General features: G+C 40.9%; 1 protein-coding gene and 1 long non-coding RNA gene across 3 annotated transcripts; one reads left to right on the top strand and one right to left on the bottom strand.

Annotated features, from left to right (window-relative positions):
- On the top strand, positions 1-14,960 carry LOC125463280 (legumain-like). Of its 2 annotated transcripts, none has more exons than XM_048554354.2 (5): positions 1-116; positions 2,148-2,298; positions 2,610-2,780; positions 10,181-10,248; positions 12,901-14,959. In XM_048554354.2, the coding sequence occupies exons 2-5, from the start codon at positions 2,158-2,160 to the stop codon at positions 12,944-12,946; spliced, it is 426 nt and encodes a 141-aa protein (XP_048410311.2). In that variant the 5' UTR covers positions 1-116; positions 2,148-2,157; the 3' UTR covers positions 12,947-14,959. The 2 variants fall into 2 exon arrangements, with proteins under 2 accessions (XP_048410311.2, XP_048410312.2); XM_048554355.2 differs by having other exon boundaries at positions 14-188; positions 12,901-14,960.
- Positions 6,212-27,737, bottom strand: LOC125463281 (uncharacterized). Its single transcript, XR_007249801.2, has 3 exons — positions 27,671-27,737; positions 8,418-8,556; positions 6,212-8,080 (listed from the first exon to the last, which is right to left on the bottom strand). It is a non-coding gene; the product is annotated as an uncharacterized LOC125463281 (long non-coding RNA).
- Between the last annotated feature and the right edge of the window lie 48 nt (positions 27,738-27,785).

The raw sequence follows: 27,785 nt of genomic DNA, 5'->3' as shown, positions 1-27,785 counted from the left end.
CCCGCCCCGTGCGTGGTGCATTGTGGGTTTCGGAGGTTGCTGGGTTGTCATAGCGTTGTGCCGGGAAGGTGGTGCCGAGCGAGTTTCATCAAAGTTTGCGACTTTCCTTCGGTCGTGTGAGTTTGCAAAATTTCAGAAGTTGAAAACAGATCATTTGTCAAGGGGTATAGCGGAGGAAGGAGTTTCAGGTGATCGTCATGTACGGGGATTTGCTGAGGGTGGGGTTTGGAATACTGCTGCACAAGATGGGAACAGGGAGGCTTGTCCTCCCCCCCCTCCCCGATTGCCGTCGCTTAATGGCTGAGCTGCGATTTAACTCCGCAAATTGAAATTGCCCGATTACCTTCAGTTTACAGAATTTTCATCAGTCTCCCAGTTTGAAAATTACTGCTTGATTTGGCGTTCCCTGCTGTTAGTGAAAGACAGTCCCTAAGGTTAAGCAGGCCATTCGGCCCGTCGAGTCTGCTCCGTCATTCAGCGAGAACGTAGTTTATCTGATAATCCTCAACTCCATTTTCCTACCATTACCCCATAAATCAGTAAAGAAATCATGGATTAAAAACCTGCGTATCACAGCTTTAATATACGGAATGATACCGCCTCGGCTCACTCTGATAAATAATTCCACAGATTCGCTGTTCCCAGAGTGAAGAAATTCCTCCTCATCTCTGCCTTAAGTGAGTGGCCTCTAACTGTAAGGTTATGCCGTTCTGTTCTCAACTCTCCCCTAAAGGAAATCTATGTATTGAAGTTAACCTCAAGGAGCAATGTATGAGTTCAAAGGTGCTAACTAAACAATCAGACTGTTGAAATATTTTACTGAGTATTAAACTTAATTTCTGATTTACTCATGTTGATGCTGCCAATGATCAGTAGATTTCAAATGCGACAGACCTCATTGAGTAGCTATGTTTCCATATCACAGAATCTCAGTAACACTAGACTGAAATCTTAGTGATGACAAAATATGATGAAGTAGTGGATGCCCAGTTTTTGATACAGATAAAGGGATCATGGACAACAAAAAGAGAAACTGCTGGAAAAGCTCAACAGGTCACAGCATCTGTGGAGAGAAATCAGTTAATGTTTTGGGTTCAGTGACCCTTCCTCAGAGAGATCGTTGGTTGAATTCTCCCTTTAGAGGTAGAAACATTATGAAGTGACAAAAGACCTTGCTATTTCCTGTGTTTAAACATAAGAGATATCTGCCACATTGACAGACTATGTGACAATCAAGCATTAATTTAAATTTCTTTGGCAATCTTCAGCTATGCTCCATAACTGTAAAGCCTTCAACTTTGCTTTTTTCCCTCTGGTAACAGCCAGTTCCTAAAGTATTGGAATATTTTGTTTCAAAAATCTGAGGTCCCCATCTGTCCTACAGTCAGAATTCAACATCTGTGCATTTCTATCTGTTTGAGAGTGATGTTTTCCAGCCTTGCAGTGGCCTCTTATGTGTCCATTAATATTTATCCCTAAATCAACATCACCAAAACAACTTGCTCTTGATTATCTGGATGCACGTTGGCTAATGTTTCCCACAACAAAAACTACACTTCAAAAATTACTTCATTAGCTCTAAAGCAGTTTGAGCTATCCTGAGGTTGAGGGAGGTGGTTTAAACACACAACTTCCTTTAAGCATGATTAATGTTCTTGCTAAGCTGTGTACACAGTGTGGGAGCTAGTGTCGAGGCTTGGTTCCAAGCTATATTCAACATATTCACAGCCTGTTTTTTTTAAAATTAAAGATACCAAACATGACAACAAAACTCTATTAAGGACATTGAAAATGACAAAAGATCACAATTTAACCTCGGCTGTTCTTCTTTGACCCAGTTCTGATCAGTATCTCTGCACTAAACATTGAATTCTGACTGTAGGACAGATGGGGACCTCAAATTTTTGAAACAAATATTCCGACACTTTAGGAACTGGCTGTTACCAGAGGAAAAAAAGCAAAGTTGAAGGCTTTACAGTTATGGAGCGTTGCTGAAGATTGCCAAAGAAATTTAAATTAATGCTTGATTGTCACACATACTGTGTTTGAAAGCAGCGTGGGTATTTGTTGAGACTCATTGTGCGTTCCTCTCGGAGCCTTATATCATGTGGAAGTTGAAGGCCATCTGATGATAGTTTGTCCCACAGGTTCTGGTGGATGTCCAGTGTGCCAAGTGTCAGAATGGAGGCTGTGGCACAGTGCGATGTACCTGTTGCTATCCTTCAGAATCGGATCAAAGCTGCCAAGGACCCCAAGGAGATGGCAACGCTGCAGAACGACCTGGACAAGCTTCTTGAGGTAACTGGACAAATTGGACCTTCCCCATCCAGTACATGTTATTCCTCTCTTTTCAACAAGTGACTGAATGTTATCGTTCAGTGATGGACTGAACGTCTATTGGTAGTGGTAGAAATGGGGGCTTGCTGTCTGGCTGTGGGTGGTTGACACTGAGTCACTCTGCAGTATGGAAACGCTAACACCAGACAACCCTTGAGCCAGCAGATTTTTACATGGTTGCCATGAGAGGAGAGAGAAATTGTAGAACCTCAGTCACAGTCAATCCCTTCCGAGGTAGTTGGGATGTATCTAACAAATTCATTACATTACAGACAAGGGAGCTGATCCAGCAGACAGTGCAGCAGATCGTTAAACTGGCTACAGACTCTGAGGAACAGGCTGAACGTATTCTCGCAACTAAACAGCACCTCACGGAGAGGGAAAACTATTACGCTGCAGTGGAATATTTCCGAGTTCAGTGCTTTGACTGGCACAAGCAGGAGGTACATTGTGACACTGCAATTTAGTGACTGAGCAGCAGGAATACAACCTGCAAATAGGAGGCAGCCTCTCATGTCTGTTCAGTTGTTTAGTAGGATCTTGACTGATCTGTCTCCTAACTCTATTTGTCCGCCATTGCTTCATATACCTTAATGTATTTAAAATCAACAAGTGACACATTATTTGTCAGTTTCATATCCTCTGACTGTAGACATATTAATTTCACACATGTAAAGGTTGGCCCTAACTCTTTTTGAGCTTCCTCTCTGGTCCTATGTTCCTTCATAGGTGAAAATAATTTCGCCTCATCTAACCATCTGCTCCCCTTTTGTTTTATGGAGAAATTTCTGAATTGCAGGTCTTGCAACCCTACTTCAGTAATCTGTCCTTTCAATTTAATCCTGGGAGTTCAGGTATTGTAGAGTCACGCTGCACGGAAACAGACCCTTTGGTCCAATCATTCCATGTCAGCCATAATCCCAAACTAAACTAGTGCCAGCTGCCTGGGCTTGGTCCATATCTCTGCAAACATTTCTTTTAAAACTGTAAGAAATCTAACAGCAAATCTAGAAATAAGCCCAAATCTCAGGAGCGTTAAGTTGCCATTAAAAAGGAGGTGGTGTTTTGCAACTTAAAAAGTAGGAAGGTAGATGAGTCCCTGGGTCTCGATAGGATTGGTTCCAGAATTTTGAGGGAGACAGGAGAATGAATTGCTGGAGCATTTATGGCATCCTATTATCCTCTTTGGCCACAGGTGAGGTTCCACAGGACTCGAGACCAGCCAATGTTTTCCCATTGTTTAGGAAGAGTAGCAAGAAAAATTCAGGAAATTACAGGCTTGTGAGCTTTATGCCGGTGGTAGGGAAATTATTGGAAGCAAATTCTCAGGGACAAGATCTTTTTGCGTGGAAAAAGAAATGAACTTATTCGCAATAGACAGCATGATTTTGTGCAGGGAAGGTCATGCCTTACTAACTTGATTGAGCTTTTTGAGGAGGTGACAGAGGTGATTGATGAGGGAAAAGCAGTGGATATTGTCTACATGGACTTCAGTAAAGCCTTTGACAAGGTCCCCCATAACAGGCTGGTACAAAAGGTGAAGTCACATGGCAGCAGGGTGAGTTGGCAAGATGGATACAGAACTGGCTTAGCCTTAGGAGATAAAGGGTAGTGGTGGAATGATCCTTTTTGGAATGGAGGGCTGTGACTAATGATGTTCCACAGGGATCGGTGCTGGACCCTCTGTTGTTCATGATCTGCATAAATGATTTGGAGGAAAACACAGCTGGTCAAATTAGTAAGTTTGCAGACAATATAAAGATTGGCAGGGTTGTGGATAGTGAGGTGGATTGTCAGAGGATACAGCAGCATATGGCTTAGTGATAGAAGACAGAAGGTAGCAGTGGAAGGATGCTGTTTGGAATAGAGGGTTGTGAGTCGTGGTGTTCCATAAGAATCAGTGCTGGGCCTCTGCTGTTTATGATCTACATAAATGATTTGGAGGAAACGTGCAGAAAAAACAGAGTTAATGTTTTGGAACTGAGGAACATTAACTCTTTTTTTTCTTTCACAGATGCTGGCAGACCTGCTGAGCTTTTCCAGCAACTTTTTTTTAGTTGTTTTTGTTTTCCTGATTTACAGCATCCGCAGTTCTTTCAGTTTTTATTGGAGGAAAACAATGGTTGGACTAATTAGTAAGTTTGCAGATGTTACAAAGATTGGTGGAATTGTGGATAGTGAGGACGATTGTCAGACGAAACAGCAGGATATAAATCAGTTGGAGGCACGAACAGAAAAATGGCAGATGAAGTTTAATCCAGACAAATGAGAGGTGATGCATTGTGGAAATTATATAGTGAATGGCAGAACCCTTAAGCGTATTGATGTACCAAGGGCTCTGGGCGTACAGGTCTGCAGATCACTGGGGGTAGGGCAGGCAGATAATGTAGTTAAAGAAGAAAAGGCCTGTAGCGTGCTTACCTTCATTGGAAGGGGCATTGAGTATAAGGATGGACAAGTTATTTTCATGGGTCATAGAATCCCTACAGTGTGGAAACAGGTCCTTCAGCCCAATAAGTCGATACTGACCCTCGGAGCATCCCCCTATAACCCACCTAATCTTCACCACACTGAATACTACAGGCAACTTAGCATGGCCAAACCACCTAGTCTACACACCTTTGGACGGTGGGAGGAAACCAGAGCACCTGGAGGAATCCCACATGGGGAGAATGTGCAAGCTCCCCACAGACGATCACCTGAAGGTGGAATTGAGCCTGGGTCCCAAGTGCTGTGAGGCAATGCTAACTACTGAGCCACCGTGCTGCTTTATACAGCTTTATTTAGATCACAGTTGAGATATTGTGTACAGTTCTGGTCACCACACTACCAGAAAGATGAGCATGCTTTGGAGAAGGTACAGAAAAGGTTTACCAGGATGTTGCCTGACATGGGGAATTTTAGCTATGAAGAAAGTTTGGATAGACTGGTTCTTTTCACTTGAATGAAGGAGGTTGAGGGGCGAAACAAGTTGAAAGAAGTTTATAAGATGATTGATTGATTTTATTTATTGTTATATATACAGAAATATAGTGAAAAGCTTTGTTCATGAGCAGTGGAGGCAGATTATAGTAAGCAAAGGAGGTACAGATCAAAAAAACCTAGACAGAGGCATTCAGGTTAGATCGCACAAGGTGTGTGCTAGGCAAGATCAGCGTTATTCGAGGCTAGAGAGCCCATTCATCAGTCTGATAACAGCCAGGAAAAAGCTGTTTCTAAACCTGCTCACGTGTGTGTTCAGGCTTCTTGATTTTCTGCCTGACAGAAGAGTTGTAGGAGGTCATAACTAGATGCAATGGGGCTTTGATTTTGGCAACCTTTCCACAGCAGTGAGCTCTGTAATTGGAGTCCTTAGATGGAAGATTGGCTTCTGGGCTGTGCACACCACTTCTATAGTTTCTTACGGTCCTGCGCAGAGCAGCTGTCATTCCAGGCCATTACACACCTGGACAGTATGTTTCAGTGGTGCATCTGTAGAATTTGGTGAGGGACGTTGTTGACTCGCCAAATTTCCTGAGCCGCCTGAGGAAGAAGAGGTGTTGTTGTGCCTTCTTGACTGTGGCATTTACGTGGGAAGTCCAGGACAGGTTGTCAGTTATCGTCACTCTGAGGACCTTGATCTTCATCCTCTCACCCTCAGTTCCATTATGTAGATGGGGGCATACTCTCCTCCTTTTTTTCTGAAGTCAATTATCAGTTCTTTAGAGATATTAGGAACTGCAGATGCTGGAGAATCTGAGATAACAAGGTGTGGAGCTGGATAAACACAGCAGGCCAAGCAGCATCAGAGGAGCAGGACCGTCTGTGGGTTCTAGGTCTGAAACGCCAGCCTTCCTGCTCCTCTGATGCTGCTTGGCCTGCTGTGTTTATCCAGCTCTACACCTTGTGTCAGTTCTTTAGTTTTGCCAACGTTAAGAGACACATTGTTTTCAATGCACTACATTATCAAGCTCTCCATCTCCCTTCTTTAGGTTGACTCATAGTTGTTAGAAATCTGTCCCACTATTGTGGTGTCATCAGCGAACTTGTAGATGGTGTTTGTTCAGAATTTCGCAACACCATCGTAGGTGTACAGGAAGTACAGTAGGGATGCATTCTTGGGGGGGGCTCCAGTGTTGAGTGTTATTGCGGAGGAGGTGCACTTACCTATACTCACTGACTTGCAGTCTGAGGATCCAGTTGCAGAGAGTGGAACCGAGACAAGGTCACGCAGTTTTGAGATCGGTCTGGAGGGGATATTGCTGTTAAAGGCAGAGCTGTAGTCGACAAGAATGACCTAGATATCTTCGATGTCCAGATATTCCAGGGATGAATGCAGGGCTAGGGATATGGCTTCCTCTGTGGACCTCTTACATCGGTAGGTAAACTGTAGGGGATTGAGGTCGGCTGGGATACTGGAGTTGATGTGGGCATGACTGGCCTGTCAAAGCACTTCATGGTTATTGAATAAAAACCAAAAGACCTGCAGATGCTGCAAATCAGGAACAAAAACAGAAGTTGCTGGAAGCTCAGTCACTGGACCCGAAGTGTTAACTCTGATATTTTTTCTTCTGAGATGCTGCCAGATCTGTTGAGCTTCCAGCAACTTCAGTTTTTGTTCATGATTATTGAAGTCCAAGCCACTGGACAGTAGTCATTAAGGCATATTGCACGTACTTTCTTAGGGATAGGGATGATAGTGTTCTTCTTGAAGTAGGTGAGGACTTTGGTTTGTAGGAGGGACAGGTTGAAGATGTTGTTGAATACCTCTGCCATTTAGTCAACAAAGGATCCGAGTCCTCAGCTAGGGACACCATCCAGGCCCATCGCTTTCCTTGGGTTGATTCCCAGGAGACTGATAACATCTGAAGCAATGACAGAGGGAACAGGCATGTCCGTGGCTGTTGGGACTGGCATGACTGTGTCGCTGGCATTCTGCTCAAACCGAACATAGAAAGCATTGAGCTCATGAGGGAGGGATGTGTCTATATCCACTATCTTGCACTGCTTCAGATTGTGAATGGCATGGATAGAGTAGAAAGTATGAGGCTTTTTCCCCTGTATGGAGGCATCAATCACTAGAGACAGAGGTTCAAGATTAGGTGGCGTAGACGGGGTTTAAAGCAGATGCACGAGGCAAATTTTTTCCACTAAGAGTGGTGAGTGCCTGGAACGCGCTACCAAAGGAGGTGGTGGAAGCAGACATAATAGCAGTATTCAAGAAGCACCTGGATGAATACATGGATAGCAATGGAGTAGAGGGATATGGATCCTGTAAATGAAGACAGTTTTAGTATGGAAGGGCAAAATGTGTTGGTGCAGGCTTGGCAGGCTAAATGGTCTGGTCTGTTTCTGTGCTGTTTTGTTCTTTGAGCATGTGCTACTCTTAATCTACCATTTTAGAATCATTCTGGTAAATCTAAATTCCATTTCTTCCAAGGCTGTTGTATCTTTATAAGCTATGGTACCCAGAACTGCTTACAGTACTGCCAGTATGTTCAAACCAGGTCTTTGTATAGCTGAAATATGGTGTCGTCTTTTCATATTTCATCCCTCGACACAGTAAGATGAGTAGCCTAGCCTACTTGATTACTTTCTGCTGTTGATATTTTAATGAATTGTTTATCTGGACTGTTTATGTCTCTGGTGTATCACGTACAGCTTCCAGTCTAATAAAGGGGTGTCTCTTGAATCAGTAGGACTTTGACAGATTATTCAAAGCAATATATTGCTAGGTGCTGGAAAAAACGCAACAGGGAACTATCTGAGGAGACAGAAAAACAGGATTAATGTTTCACATTGTTGACCCTTCATCTGTTCTAACCATCAATCCTGGGAGACAAGCCATTTGGCTTTCAGGATTTGTTACAATTTAGTGCCATTATTTTCTTCATTACGTTTTTCTTTATGTCAATTTTGGTGAATCCCTGTCCCTTACACACTAAGTTACTTTGGCAGGTTGACTAATTCTTGCACTGTAACCACTGACACAAAGTAATTATTAAACAGTCTGCTATCTCTTTATCATTGTGATTCATTGCAATATTAAAATGTTTAGATTTTGAATATGTTGAAAATTCTTCTTGTAGCTCTTTACTTACTATTTTGTCGCCTTTTGTTCCTTTTGTTTTTCCCAGTTGTTGGGATGTGTGCTTTTTGCACGTTTTTCCTTTTAGTCTATTTTGTTGCTTGTCTCTCCAGTCATCCATGGCTTCTATTGATCAGTATAGCACTTACCTACTGGAGGCATAAAGTGGTTCATTGTATTCTCTTAATAACTATATACAACACCATAGCATTACTGACCTTTTACTCATTCAACATTCATTTTTAAATCACGGTCACAGGACCAAGAGTAGAACAGTGCACCCAAATTCATTCATTCTCTCTCTAACCCTCTGAGATCAGTTAGCTTAAAGTATGGCATTACATGTAGAATATTCTGGCATGTACTGAGTTTCACATCATTTGCGTTGTGTTTTATACCATTCATGCATGACCATCCCTTTATCAGCAAAGGCAAAATGCAAGCCATTTGTATGCCGCCTTAACCAAATTATCTACCTGTTCTGTTCCACTTGTGTCTTGTTTGCTGTTTTCAAATGTATTACTTCATTCTTCTCAAGATTGATTTAAATTTATCACGTCTTCCCAAATGATCAATTCACTGATATCTCCCTACAGACAACAGCATCACTATCAGGGCTAAAATTTGTATCATGCAAACTTCTTAGTCATTCCATCACAATTAAGTCTAAATCATTGATGTTGTCCATGAAAGATACAGAACTCTAAGAAATCCTATAAACGGCCTTCTGGTTTCCCTCCTGTTTGCCTGCTAGTGTCTATGTTTGTTGTTCCAATTTGGTTTGGAAATTTTTTTTGGTTTACAAGGGATGGGGATGAGATTTGTGGATGTAAATAGTTAGCAAAAAAAGTACAAAGTTTACCATTTACATAAATCATTAAAGTAAAACAAAAAACAACAGATGTTAGAAACAAAAACAGAAATTGCTGGAGAAACTCAGCAGGTCTCCCTGTGGGAAGAAAGCAAAGTTAACATTTTCAGTCTGGTGGCTGTTCATCAGAACTGATAGCTGCTAGGAAAAAATGGGATTGATGCTTCTGTTGAAATTGGGGTAAAGTATAGGTTGGGTTAGAGCCCAGAGAGAGAAATATGAAAGGGGTAGGTTAACCACAAAATCATGGATGGCAAACTAAGGCAGAAGAAAAGATAAGTGATAGTAAGAACTGAGAATAGGAGAAAATGGGTGACCTATACTGAATGCAACCCATATAAATGTGATAATGGGCCCAGGAGTACATGAGAATGGGTGACTGCTAAAAGCAGCCCATGTCATAACAGGATCAGGTGTGGGGTGAGTAAAAGAAAACATGGAAGGATAGAATCCGGCACTAAATGCATTGAACTCGACATTCAGTCCTAGAGGCTGCAGGGTTTTCAAGCAGAAAATGAGATGTACTCCGAGACCTCATCTCTTGGCTTCCCAACTTCAGCTTCAGCATAAATACCACTTTTTCCTAACTGTTAACAGTTCTGCTGAAGAATCAGCAGATTCGAAACATTAACTCTGCTTTCTTCCCAAAGGTGCTGCAAGTCCTGCCATGTTTCTGCAGCAATTTCTGTTTTTGTACTCAATTACTTCCATCATTTTAGAGAATCTCATTATTGTAACTGATGTTGACACCATGTATAATTGAGGTTGTTGACGTGCTCGCTGAGCTGGCTTGTTTTTATTCGCGAAGCAAGCAAGTCAACAACCTCCACCACAACCTGAGCTACAGATCTTTGCCAAAACTTTAAACCATTTATAATTGTTCATTTGTGGTTCTGTTCTGGCAGTATGAGTATGCTCGTCACCAGCTGAGTGCCTTTGTCAATTTGTGTGAAGAACGGGTCCCACTGACACGGTACAGTATTATTCAACAATTGTATACTTAGACATTAAACTAATGTTTAGCAAAAGATTTGATGTTATGAAATATTGAGAAACAATGCAACATAATACAAGAAGGGTTGAAAACATAGTGGACTGTTAGTGGCAAATAAACTTGAACGTAAATATGGTAATACTTCGGTTCAAAAAAAACAAAATAATTTACAAATCATAAAATACAAAACAAAGATGTAGAAAAGCAAAGGGATCTATGGATAAAGGTGAATAAATGATTAAAAGCTGCATTGTAGATCAGCAAAACAGTTAAAAATGTCAAAACACAGAAATATGTTTTTAGGGATTTTAAAAAATTCACTAGAGGAATATAGGCATTGCTGGCTGAGCCATTGTGTGTCACTATCCAAAGCTGCATAGAGTCATACAGCACGGAAATAGATCCTTCAGTCCAACTCATCCAAGCTAACCAGACATCCCAATCTGACCAAGTAAAAACTAAGAACTGAGGATGTTGTAAATCAGAAACAAAACAGAAGTTGCTGGAAAAGCCCAATCGTTCTGGCAGCATCTGTGAAGAGAAATCCGTTAAAATTTCAGACCAGGTGTGAGGAAGGCTCATTCGGCCCAAAACGTTAACTCTGATTTCTCTTCACTGATGCTGCCAGACCTGCTGAGCTTATCCAGCAACTTCTGTCTTTGTTTCCAATCTGACCAAGTCCCATTTGCCAGCATTCAGCCCATATCCCTCTAAACCTATCCTTCTCATATACTCATGTAGGATGCCTTTAAATGTTATAATTTTACCTGTCTCCATCATTTCCTCTGGCAGTTCATTCCATACACGTAGCACCCTCTGCATGGAAAAGATCCCCCTCAGGTCCTTTTTTAATCTTTCCCCTCTCACTTCAAACCTATGCCCTCTAGTTTTGGACTCTAAGGTTTTAGGTCTAGTTTAAGGTCAGCCCTCAGCCATTGAAAAGATAGTAGTGAGCTGCATTCTTGAACCACTGCAGTCCACTTGCTGTTAGTAGACCCATAATACCTTGCGGGACATGCGTGGTTTCCAAGCAACACTGAAGGAATGGCTATATATTTCAAAGTCTGGATGATTTCAACTTAGAGGGGAACTTGCGGGTGGTGATGTTCTCGTGTACCTCTACCCTTTCCCTTCTGGATGGTAGCTGTTATATGTTTGAAAGATAATGTCTTCGGAGCCATGGAGTATTGCTGTAGTGCATCTTGTGGATGGTACACACTGCTGAGACTGAGCGTCTATGGTGGAAGGGGTGAATGTTCATGGATGTGGTGCCAATCAAGTGGACTGCTTTGTACTGGATCGTGTCAAGCTTCTTGAGTGTTGTTAGATTTGCACTCATCCAGGCATAAGTCCAACAGCAAAATTAGAAACTTCTTCAGTCAGTGATTAGAATGTGAATTTTATTAACACAACTGTGGTTGAGGCAAATAGCTTAGATGCTTTCAAAAACAAACTGTATGTACGCATGAAAGCAAAAGGGAACTAAAGACAATGCTGAAAGAAAGAAATGAGGCAACTTGTTTTCATGAGAAATGAAAGGGAACTCGTATAAATTATAAATATCTGTGATGAGAGATTCAGAGCTAACCCTTCACATTAATGACCTTTCAGAGTTCCGATGAAGGATTGTTGACCTGATTCTGTCTCCACAGATGCCACCTTACCAGCTACTGCAGTATTGTCTATATTTATCTCAGATTTGCATATAGATTAGTGAAATGCCTGTTGCTGTGCAATATATTCAGTGTAAGTTTTATGCAATTAAATTGTCCTAAAGCGCTTTACCTAAAATAAATGAAGTAAATTCAATTGTATAAATGCTGAGAAGGTGTAATCATGACATGGACTAAGTGCAGATTATTCAAAACGATGACAATAATACCTCTCAAATGAAAATCTGTTATTCTCAGTTATTACAAAATTATTTATTCACCCAGAAACTGGGAAACAGGCTATCAAATTTCAGTCTAAACCAACAGCAAGCTGGGCCATCAAGCAGCGAAACTTGAACATGGCCAATTGTTCCCAGAGTCAACACATTTTTATTTGTTGATTCTGGCTGGCCAAATTGCAAATCCAAACAGTGGATTAATTGTAGGTAATGTATTACCAGATGTCATTACAATACGTGATATAGGACTTGCACAACAAATTAAAAGTGTTGGGAAGGATTTAATTTTTCGGCGTTAAAAAAAGCTCGACACTTTGTCAAGTTGAATCTAATAAAGCTTTTTGAAAATTGGAGGCTCAATAAATCTCTTGTCAGAGTCTCTGTGCTGATTTGGAGTAGTTGTTCATCCTATCTGGACTTCATTGGTACACTGGATAACAGAATAAACCAAAAGCAAAATAACAGGAATCTGAAATAAAAGCAGGAAGTACTGGAATAACAGCTAAGGTAGCGTCTGTGGAGAGAGAAACTGAGAAAATATTCCAGTTCAATAATCTTCTATCAGAACTCTGAAAGGTCATCAATCTGAAGCATTAACTCTGAGTCTCTCTTCCACAGATGCTGCCTGATTTGCTAAGCAAGTCCAGCATTTTCTGCAGAATAAATACTACTTTTAGATATCTTTTCAGTCTTTTCTCTTGGTACATGAGCTGCATTGTATTCACTTTGTCTTTGCACAGGATCAAAGAAGCAATTGACCAAATGAGCAAGAAGCTGAAGAAGTGACAGTGGAAACCCCTTCCCTCCGTTTAATGGAGGCAGGCATCTCCCTCTCTTGTTTTATGTCTTGCAAATGGAATCAAAAAAAGTTTGAAGCTGCTAGGTTTTCTCTCTCTCGAGCTGCTGTTTAGGCCAGATTATTCAGAAAAACTGGATGGGAGGTCGGTACTGACCAGCAAGTCACCTGGCGCAAATTCAAAGCACAAAGAACTCTCATACCTTCTTTTATACATGACATGCACTGAAAATATAACTGCTTAGCATTCATAAAGTAAATTCTGTTATATAACATGCTTTGTTAATGTAATATGTACTTATTTGTGATGTCAAACTCTGAATTCTTGAGATATGCAAAAGGATAGACTGTTTGCCTTCTAGGCCATGTCCATTTTATATTGTGCTTTGCAGGACAGATTCGGTATCAGTGGTCCCACAAAGATAAACTGCGTGGCTTGATGGACACACTAGTCAGGACCACTCAGTTTTGCATACAAAGGCCTACTATTGTTACTGGGGCAGTGTCTTTATTTAGATGATCAACTTATTGCTTTGAGAGGGTGAAGCATTTGATAAAGTGAGTGACAGCATTCTGTCATCTATCTGTAAATGAAAGGAAATTTTTCAACAAAAATTGCTTGATGATTGTGTCACTTTAAAATGCCAACACTTTTTCAAGAACATGAAAAATGTATTGAGCTCAAATGTCAATGTACTGTTTGATTAATTTCACCATATTCTGTAATTTTATCTTTGCGAAATGTATCAGTTACCTCCTGAAATAATTTCTATCAATTCCTTTATTTGTTTCATTAATACTGATTGAACACAGGCTTGTCCAGGCTTCTCCATGATTGGAGGATCTATCTTTCTATGAATTGGGCTCCCTAATGTTTCAGTTGAGTCTCTTGATTTTTGAACTTCTGAATGCAGTAGCCATTTTGCCTGGCTTAGTTCACACATCCACTACTTGAATATTTTGGTTCAGTCAAAGTCTGTTTTCAAATAGGATCAGATCTGTTAATCTAAACTTATCACTTGGTTTCAGAAGTTCCATTTGACTGTCTACATCACCTTTCCATTTGACAGAGTACACAACAAAAATATTGGATGAGTAAAGGCCATTCAGTCCTTCAAATTTATGCCATCCAGAGTCCACATCTGATTGGACCATCAAGGATCTCTGTCTCACATTGTGTCAAAATCCCTGCATTTGAAAATGTCAATTTCCTTTAGAGATCTCCTTCAGCAATTTAAAAGCAAAAAAGTGTCATCTCTGAAGAAGGGTCCCAACCCAAAATATCACATTTCCTGTTCCTCTGATGCTGCCTGGCCTGCAGTGTTCCACCAGCTCCACACTTATCTCTGACTCCAGCAATTGCAGTTCTTGCTGTCTCCAAGTGTCCTTCATATCTGTTCAGCCTTCAACTTCCTTTCTCAACAGATGCAGGCAAACCTTGAATTAAATATCAGTTGATCTCAAACCCATTTTAGGTGATTTTTTGTTTTCTCTAATCTTGATTTTAGTGCAACAATATATATTCTCAAAACCACCCAATTTGATCTACTGTGTCCGTACTTACAGCCTGCAGGGTAATGTCCAAATCAAACTGTTTATTGACTTCAGCTTCTTGATACCTTCCACTAATTTGAAGGTTAAGTCATTGTCACCTTGGAACACCTTTAAATTGTTGTATTTAACCATATTTGTATCTCTACTTGTCTCTGAACTTATGGTACCGATAGAATTCATGTTTTAGCTCATTATGAAGCTCCTGAGCTGTGATGGAAAATATCCTTTTGTTTGGAAACATCAATAATATTTTGAAACCATCTATAATAGTTACAAAGGTATGCAAAAAAACCTTTTTACTAATGTTTTTCTCTTCATTTCCTATAATGATTGCACTTTTAAAGTGATTATTTGGCTGAGAAGCACTTTAAGATATTATGAAAGGGTTATGAAAGATGTTTTATAAATTTATTTGTTATCACTAATTTTGTTTTAAGTAAATGACTTGGGTATTGTTCCAGTTGAGTTTGCTTGTCATCTCTTGCCTTCCCCATGTACTCTAGCAGCGAAGGCATGTGTTAGTACATCTCAACACTGAAGCTAAGATGATCCTTAAACCTCCCAGGGATTATTAGGACCTTCTTCTGTTGAATTTATTTTAAAAATTTAACTGGTTTGGTCAGCTCTAAGAGCAGGTGAGAATGTGGGTTTTATGGATTAACTCTGAACTAAAGTCTAGCTTTTCCTTAATTTATCAGTTAACTAAAATTCACTGGTTAAATTAATTATTGTTATTACAGCCTCAAAACAAAAGTATACAAGCTGAAAGCAGGTGCAGCTAGTTAATGATAATAAAATGTGAGGCTGGATGAACACAGCAGGCCCAGCAGCATCTCAGGAGCACAAAAGCTGACGTTTCGGGCCTAGACCCTTCATCAGATCCCTGTCTGATGAAGGGTCTAGGCCCAAAACGTCAGCTTTTGTGCTCCTGAGATGCTGCTAGGCCTGCTATGTTCATCCAGCCTCACATTTTATTATCTTTGGATTCTCCAGCATCTGCAGTTCCCATTATCGCAGCTAGTTAATGAAGTGACTGGTTAAATCTAGTTTTCCGAGCTTGACTTAAGCCGTTTTCTTCTATGAAGCTTCATAAAAGGCCTCTTCGGTGCTTCTTTGAACTTCACTGAATCCTGATTTGGGTAATGTTTTGGTGATGAGAAGGAAGAGGTGCTCCTGTTTCGCCCTGCAGTAATTGACTCTTATTTTGGGACAGGTGAAGAAACTGATATGCTATTCTACTTATTGAAATTGTAACAGATGTTTAATATACGGTATGACAGGTCACCTAAGCTGAGTGGAACGTACAGCAACTGGGAAGTAACAGATGCATCATGTCTCATTTTTAGAAAGTGTTGCAAACCACACAAATTTGAGCTCAGCATTTCAGAACTTGTGCAGTCACCGGGGTACATCTACAGGCAGAGAACTGCATGGAAAGCATGTTTTGGTCACATTATAGTTGAGGAGCATACAGTCAAAGAGGCAATGAGTGACTGCCACATTGTCTAATGGAACCAGCTTGTAGTGCAGACATCTTTTTGATCTAGCTTGCCAGTAAGTTTTGCATGGTGGATACCGGTGAGGTAGTGGTTCTCCAGGGAAGTTGTGTCAAGACCAAAGTCTGTGGTACCTTGGGTGACTCAGCAGTAAATGAGAAGTGGAAGAGCTTTGGAATAATGACAGGTATGATGGTACAATAGCCATGGATAGTCTTTAAAGCATTATTATAGTTAACAGCAATTTATTTATTCCTTCATGGAATAAAAACTCAAAGATGTTAGTCAAGTGTGGCTATGATAGGAAGTTGATTGTATAAGATTAAAAGAAATAACTTCTAAAGTAGCAATAAAATTGAAGATGATTTTAGAATTCAGCAAAGGGGGATCAAGAAGCAACTAAAGAAAGGGAAAATAGAATGTGTGTAAACTATCAAAAAAAATCAAAAAAGGGACCATAAAAGATTCTACAGTGACACAAAAAGTAACCATCGGAACAAAACAAATGTGTCACAGAATCATGCATCGTTGAAACAGGCCCTCTGGTCCACAATGTCTATGCCAACCAACAAAACCAAACTACACTAACCCCAGAGATAATGGGAACTGCAGATGCTGGAGAATTCCAAGATAATAAAATGTGAGGCTGGATGAACACAGCAGGCCAAGCAGCATCTCAGGAGCACAAAAGCTGACGTTTCGGGCCTAGACCCTTCATCAGAGAGGGGGATGGGGAGAGGGAACTGGAATAAATAGGGAGAGAGGGGGAGGCAGACCGAAGATGGAGAGTAAAGAAGATAGGTGGAGAGAGTGTAGGTAGGGAGGGGATAGGTCAGTCCAGGGAAGACGGACAGGCCAAGGAGGTGGGATGAGGTTAGTAGGTAGCTGGGGGTGCGGCTTGGGGTGGGAGGAAGGGATGGGTGAGAGGAAGAACCGGTTAGGGAGGCAGAGACAGGTTGGACTGGTTTTGGGATGCAGTGGGTGGGGGGGAAGAGCTGGGCTGGTTGTGTGGTGCAGTGGGGGGAGGGGACGAACTGGGCTGGTTTAGGGATGCAGTAGGAGAAGAGATTTTGAAACTGGTGAAGTCCACATTGATACCATATGGCTGCAGGGTTCCCAGGCGGAATATGAGTTGCTGTTCCTGCAACCTTCGGGTGGCATCATTGTGGCACTGCAGGAGGCCCATGATGGACATGTCATCTAGAGAATGGGAGGGGGAGTGGAAATGGTTTGCGACTGGGAGGTGCAGTTGTTTGTTGCGGACTGAGCGGAGGTGTTCTGCAAAGCGGTCCCCAAGCCTCCGCTTGGTTTCCCCAATGTAGAGGAAGCCGCACCGGGTACAGTGGATGCAGTATACCACATTGGCAGATGTGCAGGTGAACCTCTGCTTAATGTGGAATGTCATCTTGGGGCCTGGGATGGGGGTGAGGGAGGAGGTGTGGGGACAAGTGTAGCATTTCCTGCGGTTGCAGGGGAAGGTGCCGGGTGTGGTGGGGTTGGAGGGCAGTGTGGAGCTAACAAGGGAGTCACGGAGACAGTAGATTGTGATAATTTATTCCCATGGCAGACATGTCTAAGACCAAAGGGCATAGTTTAAGGTGAGGAATAGGTGGTTTACAGCTGAGAAATTTTTTTTTCCACCCGAGAGTGGTAGAAATCTAGAATGTGCTGCTTGAGAAGGTGGTAGACACAGGTGCTTTCGCAACATTTAAGAAGCATCTGGTTGAGTACTTAAAATGCCAGCACGTTGTAGGCCGTGGACCAAGTGCTGGTAAATGGGATTAGGTAAATTAGTTGCTCGGTATAGATGTGGGCCAAAGGGCCTTTTCTATGCTATCTGACTCTCTGAACTGGAAACTGTAAAACAGATTTTAAGGGGTATAGGACCAGTCTGGTAAATGAAGTAAAGTTACAGATCAACCATGATTGAATGGCAGAATTGCTTGCAGGGTTGAATGGCCTCCTTCTGTTTAAATGTTCCTCTGTTTGATTCCTACTGCTTTGAGCTCAGGAGGTGGTAAGAGTCTATATTATTGAACTTAGGAATGTTGGTTTGATTCTTTCTTGATGACATGCAGACAAACACTGTGATGCTCCCTGTAGAGTAATGCCATGATGGTGCACATTGAGTAGACTCTTGTCTTAAATTACTGATGTATTGGAGGTTGACTAATACTTGTGGAACAGTACCCCAAATAGAGAATGGCTTCTGAAGGGGAGAAGAATTAAAACTGGATGAAGGCTAAGAAGTACATTTTGTACACTAGCCCTGGCCTGAATTTTTGTCAAAGAGCCAGATACTGACACAGGATACTCTTCATATTTGGGTTAGCATTTAGGACAGCTTTCAGGGCTGGCAGCCACAGTATATACAAGCAAAATGGGAACTTGAGGATCATGTTTGTATAATCCTAAATAATTCCCATTTATGGTTAGCACAAGACCATAATGCCTGGAGGCATTTCCGAGAGTTTAAGTGCTGTATAACTCATTTCCCCTTTAAAGAACAATTCTGCATTCCAAGCATTTAGTAAAGGAACAACATCTTCAACAAAAGATTTCTGGCAAACCTTACTGTGAATACAAATGGAAAGGCAAAGTGAGACTACATATATACCAAGTTTTGCAACTGTTCTATTTAAAATTGCTCATTATCAATATTACCTGTGTACTGTGGGCAGCACAGTGGCACAATGGTTAGTAGTGCTACCTCACAGTTGCACTGATCTGGGTTTGATTCCAACCTTGGGTGACTGTCTGTGTAGAGTTTGCACATTCTTTCATGGGTTTTCTCCCATAGTCCAGAGATGTGCAGGTTAAGCCATGATACATGTGGTAGGGGCTGGTTCTGGGTGGGATGTTCTTTGGTGCAGAACTGATGGGCTGAATGACCTCTATCTGCACTGTCAGGATTCTATGATAATATCATGTTTTGAAAATACCCTGTTTTAAAGATTGCTTTTAACAGTTGAAGGTTGAGAGGTGAATCTAATACCGTTTACTGGGAGAAGTTTTATGGATTTAATGGCTTTTCTCTACAATTCTGAAGTCATACAGCACTAGTGCTGGCCATTTGACCCATTTTATCTATACTAACCCTTCTAAATTGTCCCACAGCCCTTCTCTTTCCCAACAGCCCTGAAAAAACTTTCTTTCAAGGGTGTATCTTCCAAGCTGACACTTAAGTTTGAATTTAACAATTGGCAATAAACAAATCAAGTGATTAGTAAAAGACTTACAGGTTTTCATGAGTGAAAAACAATTAGCTTAACTAGATGAATCTGTATCAATATGGATGTGTGCTGTACCAGAAACACTCCCAGAAGCTCAACACCGTCTAGGACAAAGCATCCCACATGATTGGCACCCAGTTCACCACCTTAAATAATCATTCCATCCACAGAAGATGTATGTGTGGCAACAGTGCATACTATCTAGAATTCCACTTGTATTAACTCAGTAAAGCTCCTTTGATAGCACCTTCTAAACCAGAAAAATAGAATATTCTGGGCTTTTGGGCTGTCTTATTCCACTAACTACATGCAACCTCTGTATCAGGGACACTACCCAATCAAGCTCATTGTCCTCTGGAATTTTCTTTAGAAAGGACAGTGCTACTGGGACAGGGTAAAGGTTAGGATTAGGAATGGATTCAAGAGGATAGGACCTGTGTGGTGGAAGCATTGCTGTCAATACTGGGATATGAGGGGTTTATGTATGTTCCAGACCAGAGTCCAAACAAATCAGAGCTGTCGGGAGACAAATAGGAAAAGGTTGTAAAGATGAAGTGATATGCATCTGCTGAGAGAATTAGAAATGGGAACAAGCAGATTAGTTTACAGAACTAGTGTAATCCTTGCCATACAGAAGAAAATTCAAGCTGAGAATCTTTTTAATTTGCTGAGATTCTTTAATCGTGATAAGATGGGAACCTCATTACCAATTCTTGCAAAATGGCTACCTGCCTTAAATGCCCTAATATACTCTGAAGTTCAAATGAGAGTGAAAAACATCAAAACTGTACCCTTCAAAATCCATCCAAGCTTCTGATGATCAGTGACAGTCCGGTAGGCATCAGTCAGAGTCAGGCAATGCAGCCAAGATTTGGCCAACTTGGCAGAAGGGGGCTAAGCTGAATACCAATTCTGGAAACCACATGGTGCTGCAGGATGGCCTGCAGACCAGAGTCTGGTGAAACAAATGGACGTGCAAGCATGCAAATTGCATAATTACGTTTCTCTCAAATCCATGTCCTCTGAACATTCCCTCTGGGTCCTCAGAACCCTGCAGACAATGCTACTAAGATACACTCCTGACACACCCTACTAAAATACAGGCTGCCCTCACTTTACCACTGACAGCTCTCCTGTCCGCTGTTTTAGGTCTCATAGCCTGGAGCGTGTGCAATGCCCATTTGGTTTATGTCAAGATCCAGATCCATTGCAGATTTGTTTGACCAAACCATTCACTGTATGAGTCCAGTATCAATCAGGAAGTGTTTTGGCAACAGAACACATAGTTAGAGATATTTGCTAATCAGCCTGTTCAGAATTGTTATGGCATACCTCGGAGCGGATGGGACTGGAGCCCAGGCCTCCTGGCCCAGCAGTAAGGATGCTACCATTGTGCCATGACAGCCTTGAGATCTGTACTTCTTCCTTTATTTTACCTTTTCCTTCTCTGGCTCTCTCTAATCTTTGTTGTTGTTCTCTTCTCTAATCAACCTGTTCAGAGATGTTATTACACTCCCCTGGAGTAGGTGAGACTTGAACCAGGACATAATTCTTGACAATTGATCTTTGGGAATGGATAAATTGGTGAAATAATGTGCTGTTTCCAGAATGAGTCACTCCTGATTGTAAGAAAAGAGAGAGAATGAAAATACAGCACAGAGATGATGTTCCCTTTTGTTCATTATTAACTTCACAGTACAGAGCTGAGGATTCATCAGAAGGTTCAGATAACTTTTCCCCCAATATATTTTTGGACTGCGCAAAATATTTAATCATCATTTTGAAAAATACAAGTTTGTATGAAAAATGCCTAACACAGAAATCATTGCCTTTTGTGTATTTGAGCTTACGCTTGGGCCCATTGGTCTCTTCTGTGCCAGTTTGGAAGATTCTATCAGCAAGGTCCTTATGGGCTCCTGATTAGGAAAGGCTATCTATTCATCACATGCAGAAGCACATAAAACCAATTCACCTTTTTGTCTGGTGATTGTATTTTATGGTTGGGAGAACATGGTGATTAATCTGTTGCCAGCAATGTACTGTCATAAGAGTCATATCACAAATGAACAAAGTACAACAGAGGTGACTGAGCTCCTGCCTACAGAAGGGAGATAATTCAGAGGTACACCAACAATGACATATATTTATGTAGTGCTTTTAACACAGTAAAAATGTCTGTAATGCTTCAAAGAAGCATTGTTGATCAAAAAAAGTCTGAGCCAAAGGTGGATATACTAAGGCTGATTGTTAAAAGCTCATGAAAGATTGTTGCAAGTTGTACCACTGGGCAGGATTTCAGAAATCGGGGATAATGAGGCTATAATGTAGGTTGATAAGCCTGACAGAAATGGTTGAACAAAATGATGCAAGGTAGGATTATAGTTAAGCTCATATGAAGACATGATTAATAAAGACAAAAACTGCTGGCTATACTCCATAGGTCAGGCAGCATATATGAGATCTACGGTTTACATTTCAGGTCCTGATGACCTTACAACAGAAAATAAAAACAGTGCAGATGAAAAGTTGTCTCAGTTGGAAATATTAACACAGGTTTTTCTCTCCACAGTTGGTGCCTGACCTGCAGTGTATTTCCAATATTTTCTGTTCTCGTTTCAGATTTCCAGCATCTGCAGTATTTTGTTATTGTATATGGGCAATAGAGCTTTGGATGTGCTAACGTTCGCAGGGACAGATGGGGAGATTGGTCAGGAAATCATTCATACATCCACTTGTAGTATATGAACTGGAATGGGAATAGTTTACTGGGAAAAAATTATGATTGGTCAAAAATAGATTGTGTACTTGCATCAAATTTGGACAAATGCCTAAAAGGTAAGCAGGCAGTACAAAAAACAATCATTCCAACTTAGAATTTATGATATTTTGGTTCCATTTTGGCAATTTGCACACCCCACAATTCCATTCCCTTTATCAGTTGCAGTTAGTATCGATCCTCACCAACCTGAAGTTCATTTTGCAAATCTAGACTTCAGCGGCCAATGGTGTTGTGACTGTTAATTGAGAAAATGTGAACCACCTATCTCAAGTTTCCAATTTCCATCGAACTGAGAAGAATGCCTCAGGCAGCAAAAATGAGAGTAATGTCAGTGATCAGGTAAACGTCTCACAATCTTAAAGACAATTTATTAACTTTTTTTTAATCTACGCCTGCTCCTGTTCAGCTGCAGTCAGCTCATGTCCGAGACAGCAGGTTACAGATTTAGAACCTGCTCCAGGACTTTAACATACATTCTAGGTTGGCATTTCAATGTTCCATATTATTAGAAGGATTGGCTATTAGATGAAATACTAAATCGAGCTTTAATTTGCATGCTCTGATGTTTTAGGTGGACGTTAGATCTCTCAGCCTTTTTGAAAAAGTACTCTCCCAGCACCCTAACCAACTTTCCTCTGTTAACCAGCATGATCAAATACAGATTAACTTTGTCCACATCCTAAAAAAAAATCTTGGCAAGGCCCATCTATAATTGCCTGAAAAGGTAAGTGATTCTCCTTAATCCCCTACAAGCTGTCTGGTAAATATGCTTTGACAGGGTGTTTAGATAGGGAATTCCAAGACATTGAAACAACGTCAATGAAGACATAATGATATATGTCCAAGTAATGAGAAATGGCAGAGCAATTGAGCAACTACTTGAGTTCTGTCTTCACAGAAGTATTCACAAACAACTTTCTAGAACTGCACTGGAAACAAGGGTCTATTTGGAAAGAAGGATTGAAGGAGTTTAGTAAGAGTTTTTTTTTAAAAATTGCTGGAGAAATTAATGGGACTGAAAGCTGATAAATAGCTAGGGCTTGATAATCAACATCCAGGGTACTAAAGGAGGTGGTCATGGAAACAGTGGATACAATGGTTCCAAAATTCTGTAGATTCTGGATCAGTCTTGGCAGATTTGAGAGTGGTAAATGTAACTCCACTTTAAAAAAGGAGGGAGGAAGAAAACCAGACCAGTTAGCCTAACATCAGTAGCAGAGAAAATGCTGCAGTCTATTTTCAAGGATGTGATAACAAGGTGAAAGGGAAATTGTGTTTAACAAGCATACTGGATTTTCTTTTGAGGACATAACTAGTTGAGTATACGTGGGCGAACCAATGGATGTGATGTATTTGAATTTTGAGAGAGCTTTTGTCCCACTTAGGAGGTTAATGTGCAAATCATAGCATGTGGAACTGGTGGTAATATATTGGTATGGATTGGAAATTGATTAGCAAACAGAAAACGTAAAAATAAATACATCTTTTTCAGAATTGAAAGCAGTGACAAGTGGGGGTATCTCGGTGGATTAATGCTTGGGCCCTAGCTATTCACAATATACATTAATGGTTTGAATGAAGGAAGCAATTATAATATTTCCAAGTATGTTGATGACAAAACTAGGTGGGATTGAGAGGTGTAAAGAAGTTAAGGCAATTTAGACAAGTTGAGTGGACAATTGCGTGGTAGCTGAGTGTGAAGTGTGTAACATGGATAAGTGTGAAGTTGTCCATTTCAATGGGAAAAACAGAAATTCACTTATTTAAATGGTCATAGACTGGGAAATGTTGATGTACAAAATGATCTAGGTTTCCTTGTACACAAGTCACTGAGAGCAAGTGTTAAGAAGGCAAACAGTGTGTTGGCCTTCATTGCAAGAGGGTTTGAACACAGGAGCAAGTAACTCTTACTGCAACTGTATAGGAGCTGTGAGACAACTGGAGTATTGTGTGTAGTTTTTTGTCTCCTCACCCATGAATTCTCTCCCTCGGCTTTGTGGGTCAACCTACAGCACATGGACTGCAGCGATTTAAGAAAGCAGTTCATAACCACCTTATCAAGGCCAACTAGGGAGTACAATAAATGCTGTATACCCAGCAATGAATTTTTAAAAAGTTACTTTCTGTAAAGGGAGTGCAGCAAAGTTCACCAGACTGATCCATGGGATAGCAGTGATAATGGGAACTGCAGATGCTGGAGAATCCAAGATAACAAAGTGTGGAGCTGGATGAACACAGCAGGCCAAGCAGCATCTCAGGAGCACAAAAGCTGATGTTTCGGGCCTAACGTCAGCTTTTGTGCTCCTGAGATGCTGCTTGGCCTGCTGTGTTCATCCAGCTTCACATTTTGTTTCCATGGGATAGCAGGTTTGTTGTATGAGGAAAGTTTGTGTTAATTGGATTTGTATTCACTGGAATTTAGAAGAATAAGAGAGGATCTCATTGATATGTTTGAAATTCTGACAGAGCTAGACACACAGATGCAAGGATAATGTTTCCAGCTGGAGAGTCCAAAAAACAGTTTCTGGATGCGTGGCCTTTTCAGACTGAGATGAGAAATTTCTGCATTCAGACAACGGTCAACCTATGGGCTTCTCCACTGCAGGAAGCTGAGAAGGGCATGCCATTAAATATAGTTTGAAAGTTATTATTTCTAGAGGCTAGTGATGTCAAGGATTATGGAGAGAGAACAACAGTATGTCGTTGGAACAGAGGGTCAGTTATAATCAGGTTGAATGGCCTGCTCCTGTTCCTATTTCCTGTTAAGTCAGTATGGTTTGCGAGGTGATAATACTTCTGCAACATCACTTCTCTCGTCCCTTTCTGTGACACAAGCTGAAGAGACAAAATGTGTTGTAGCAAGATTCCATCAATCTTTCAGGAAGATATTGTGTAGACTTAATATATTGAAGCCTGATTTTTGCCTTTTCCTAAATCAGTCCATGGGAATGGGGTTGAACTAGGTTATTCTAGCTGCACTCAGCCTCTGTTTAAGACTATGAAATAATCAGCAGTTATTTTCAGCAGAGTGTTGAAGCCCAGTTTGTCATTCTGTAATTTTTAGCCATTTTCCTTTGATCTAGAATGAAGATTTGGAGAGCACAGCAAATCAATGGAGAGGTTCGCAAACAAGGCCACTGAGATAAGAACTGAAGGAGAAATATGAATCAAATGATGTATTTTTTTCACTAACACCACCATTAGAATGAGAGGAAAGAATTCCCAGGAAAATTGTGACAGGTTACTAAAGGCGAGGATGCCACCTGTGGGACCCACCTTTTCAATACTGTTGTATTTAACAGTTTGAGAAACAGATTTACAGAGTTAAAATTGGTGCAAGTGTTTTAAACTGATTAGGGGGTCAGGGTGAATAGGTAAGAACTTTTCAAGAGCTGACATAACATATTTGGACTAAGTGACTGGATTCATTGCTTGCGCTTTGCTATGAAATAGGACAGTGCAAATCAACATTTGCTCAATGTTCCTCATGTCACTAAAGCTCCTCTCAAGGCAGAGCCATCATGGCAATGTTGTGGAGTCAAGAACAGTCATATCTCACTAGAAAGGAGAACAAGTGAGCCTTGTGACTACTGTAGCCCCAGCCCGGTTCACAATTCTGTGCCTCCTCTTTGGTTCTGATTTAAGAAGATTAGTGAGACTTCTTCATTTGCTTAATGAGATTGTCAATGGCCATGGATGCATTTTTGAGACCATAGTTATCATTCTGTCCATCTGAAGGGCAACTAGAATGGCAACAAATGCTGGCTCTCTCTCTATTTCATCCTGATTTTCTATCTCAGAAGCCTCTCTTATTTCTTACTCCCTCCAGTCTAAATGTTGCATTCAGTTTCTTCCTGTCTGTCTCAATGTCTCTCACTCTGTCCTGTCTTTTATCTCTGTTTCTGCCATTAGTGTTGTCAAACTTCATAACATCCAGCTTCTGAGAGTAGCGAGCCAAATGATGTTTTGTCACATGTCACACAGAAGTTGTTGATACAAAGGATTTTTAAGGGGATTATTTCCAATGGGATACTCTCGGGGCTTTCCCAGTAGGGGGTCATATACAACATCACGGTATTTTAGGAGAATGCCCATGGTGAGTACTATTTATAAATTTATACTCAACTGTATTGTCCAAAACCAATGCATAAATAGTATCATTTGCAGTGGGACTACAAAGCAAATAATTCACAGCATTTCTTCATGTTCAATTTCTATATCACTGAATGCTCAGCTCTGAATTGATTTCTTTCCTATAATGTCCTTTGATGTATTGTATCCGCAATGTCTGGGAGGTGGGAGTGAGCCTAATAGAACCTCAAGTGATCCTTCAGATGATGTGCTTAAATTTGACCAATTAAAACTACAGATTAAGAGGACACATGGCACTTTGGATTTTTCTTCTTTTAGGCAGATTGCCCACGTTAGGCTATTGGCTTGCTCCCAGTGACAGCTTGACACTAACAGACAAGGTTCAGAGGGGTGCTTGTGGTGAAGTAGTAATGTCACCACTTCTGAGTCAGGAAGCCTGTGTGTCTCATACTCCAGAAGCATGTAATACATGACTGAACAGGTTCATTAAAAATCCAGTTGGTTGGGCAACAGGTGAGTGACCTGGAGTACTGCAATCCTCTCTGATTTAAGGATTAAAAGGTGTGACTTGATTCAAGTGTTTCATTACCAAACGAGTTTACCTTCAACTAATTTGGATCCAAAAATGTCAGCTTTGTCTCCTTCCAACCACCAAATGTTTAGAAACTGTTCATCAGATGTATTGCTAATCACCTAGAAAGAAAGATTAATCGCCTGGACAGTTTTACAAGCCACTGGGAGTAAAATCGGAACAGCTTTCAAACATAGTGTCTAATGTTGTTGACTAATTGTGAAAATAGTGGAGAAGGGGAACTTTAGTTTGAGCTGGTATTTGAAGGCAGGAGGTTACACGATGAAATCTCCAGGAAAAAGCTGGGAAATCGATTTATCAACCAGCTTACATTGCACTTAAGGATTTGAGCCCTTAACAGGTACAGCAAATACCAAGAGCTCAATTAGGGATCCATTCAATTTATCATAAAATATTATCACCAACCTTCTGACCATCGTGTATACACATAAGCACGTAGCCGCAACATTTTGAGGGGTTGGAGTTACAACAGCACCATCTCTAAACCATGATCAATGTATATTTCTGAAATTCACAGGAGTAATTATTAAGTTGGCTCATTGGAAAGAAAGCTCCACCCTTCAACAAAAAGATCAGGCGCAATCCAAATTTTACACCGCCAGCATCATTAACAGAGTGTAACACTGGACCGGATATACAATTATATCAATTTCCAAATGGGTCAGTTCGGCTGAAATTGCTTTTGTGTACGTTTCAGTTCTGACAGAGATTTTTGTTTTTGGCACTCTCTCATTGTGTAAAACGATCACCTTCATACTGGTGGAATTTGGAAACCTTTCTCGGTTATTTTACTCTAACCCCTTCAGATTCTTACCTTAATTTCCTCTTCCACCATTTCCCCCATGTTTACCACACTCTTCCTAATCCTAGTTCTATTCAAATTTCTACCCCTCTCGTTGAAATTCTCTCCTTCCCATTCCTGACTTGAAATTTCCCCCAAATGTAACTTCCTCTTCTCAGTGGCCTACCTGAACGAGGTCACGCTGTGCTGGGGAAACAGGTGAAAAGCAGCCGCCAACCTGCTGGCCGAATACCCGCCTATTGTTACGCGCTGTGATCGGCATGTTCAACGAGCTAATGGGA

Source organism: Stegostoma tigrinum, chromosome 25 (assembly GCF_030684315.1).
Source record: "Stegostoma tigrinum isolate sSteTig4 chromosome 25, sSteTig4.hap1, whole genome shotgun sequence".
In the NCBI taxonomy this organism is placed as follows: domain Eukaryota; kingdom Metazoa; phylum Chordata; class Chondrichthyes; order Orectolobiformes; family Stegostomatidae; genus Stegostoma; species Stegostoma tigrinum.
The sequence above is the reverse complement of the archived record's forward strand: the minus strand, read 5'-3'. Positions and strand labels throughout refer to the sequence as shown.

What these genes read in the sequence shown, in the direction of transcription:
- LOC125463280 (XM_048554355.2), top strand. Translation starts at nt 2,158, where the DNA reads ATGTCCAGTGTGCCAAGTGTCAGAATGGAGGCTGTGGCACAGTGCGAT. An exon ending in ACCTGGACAAGCTTCTTGAG is followed by an intron (nt 2,299 to 2,609) that starts GTAACTGGACAA and finishes ATTACATTACAG; the next exon opens with ACAAGGGAGCTGATCCAGCA. An exon ending in GAACGGGTCCCACTGACACG is followed by an intron (nt 10,249 to 12,900) that starts GTACAGTATTAT and finishes GTCTTTGCACAG; the next exon opens with GATCAAAGAAGCAATTGACC.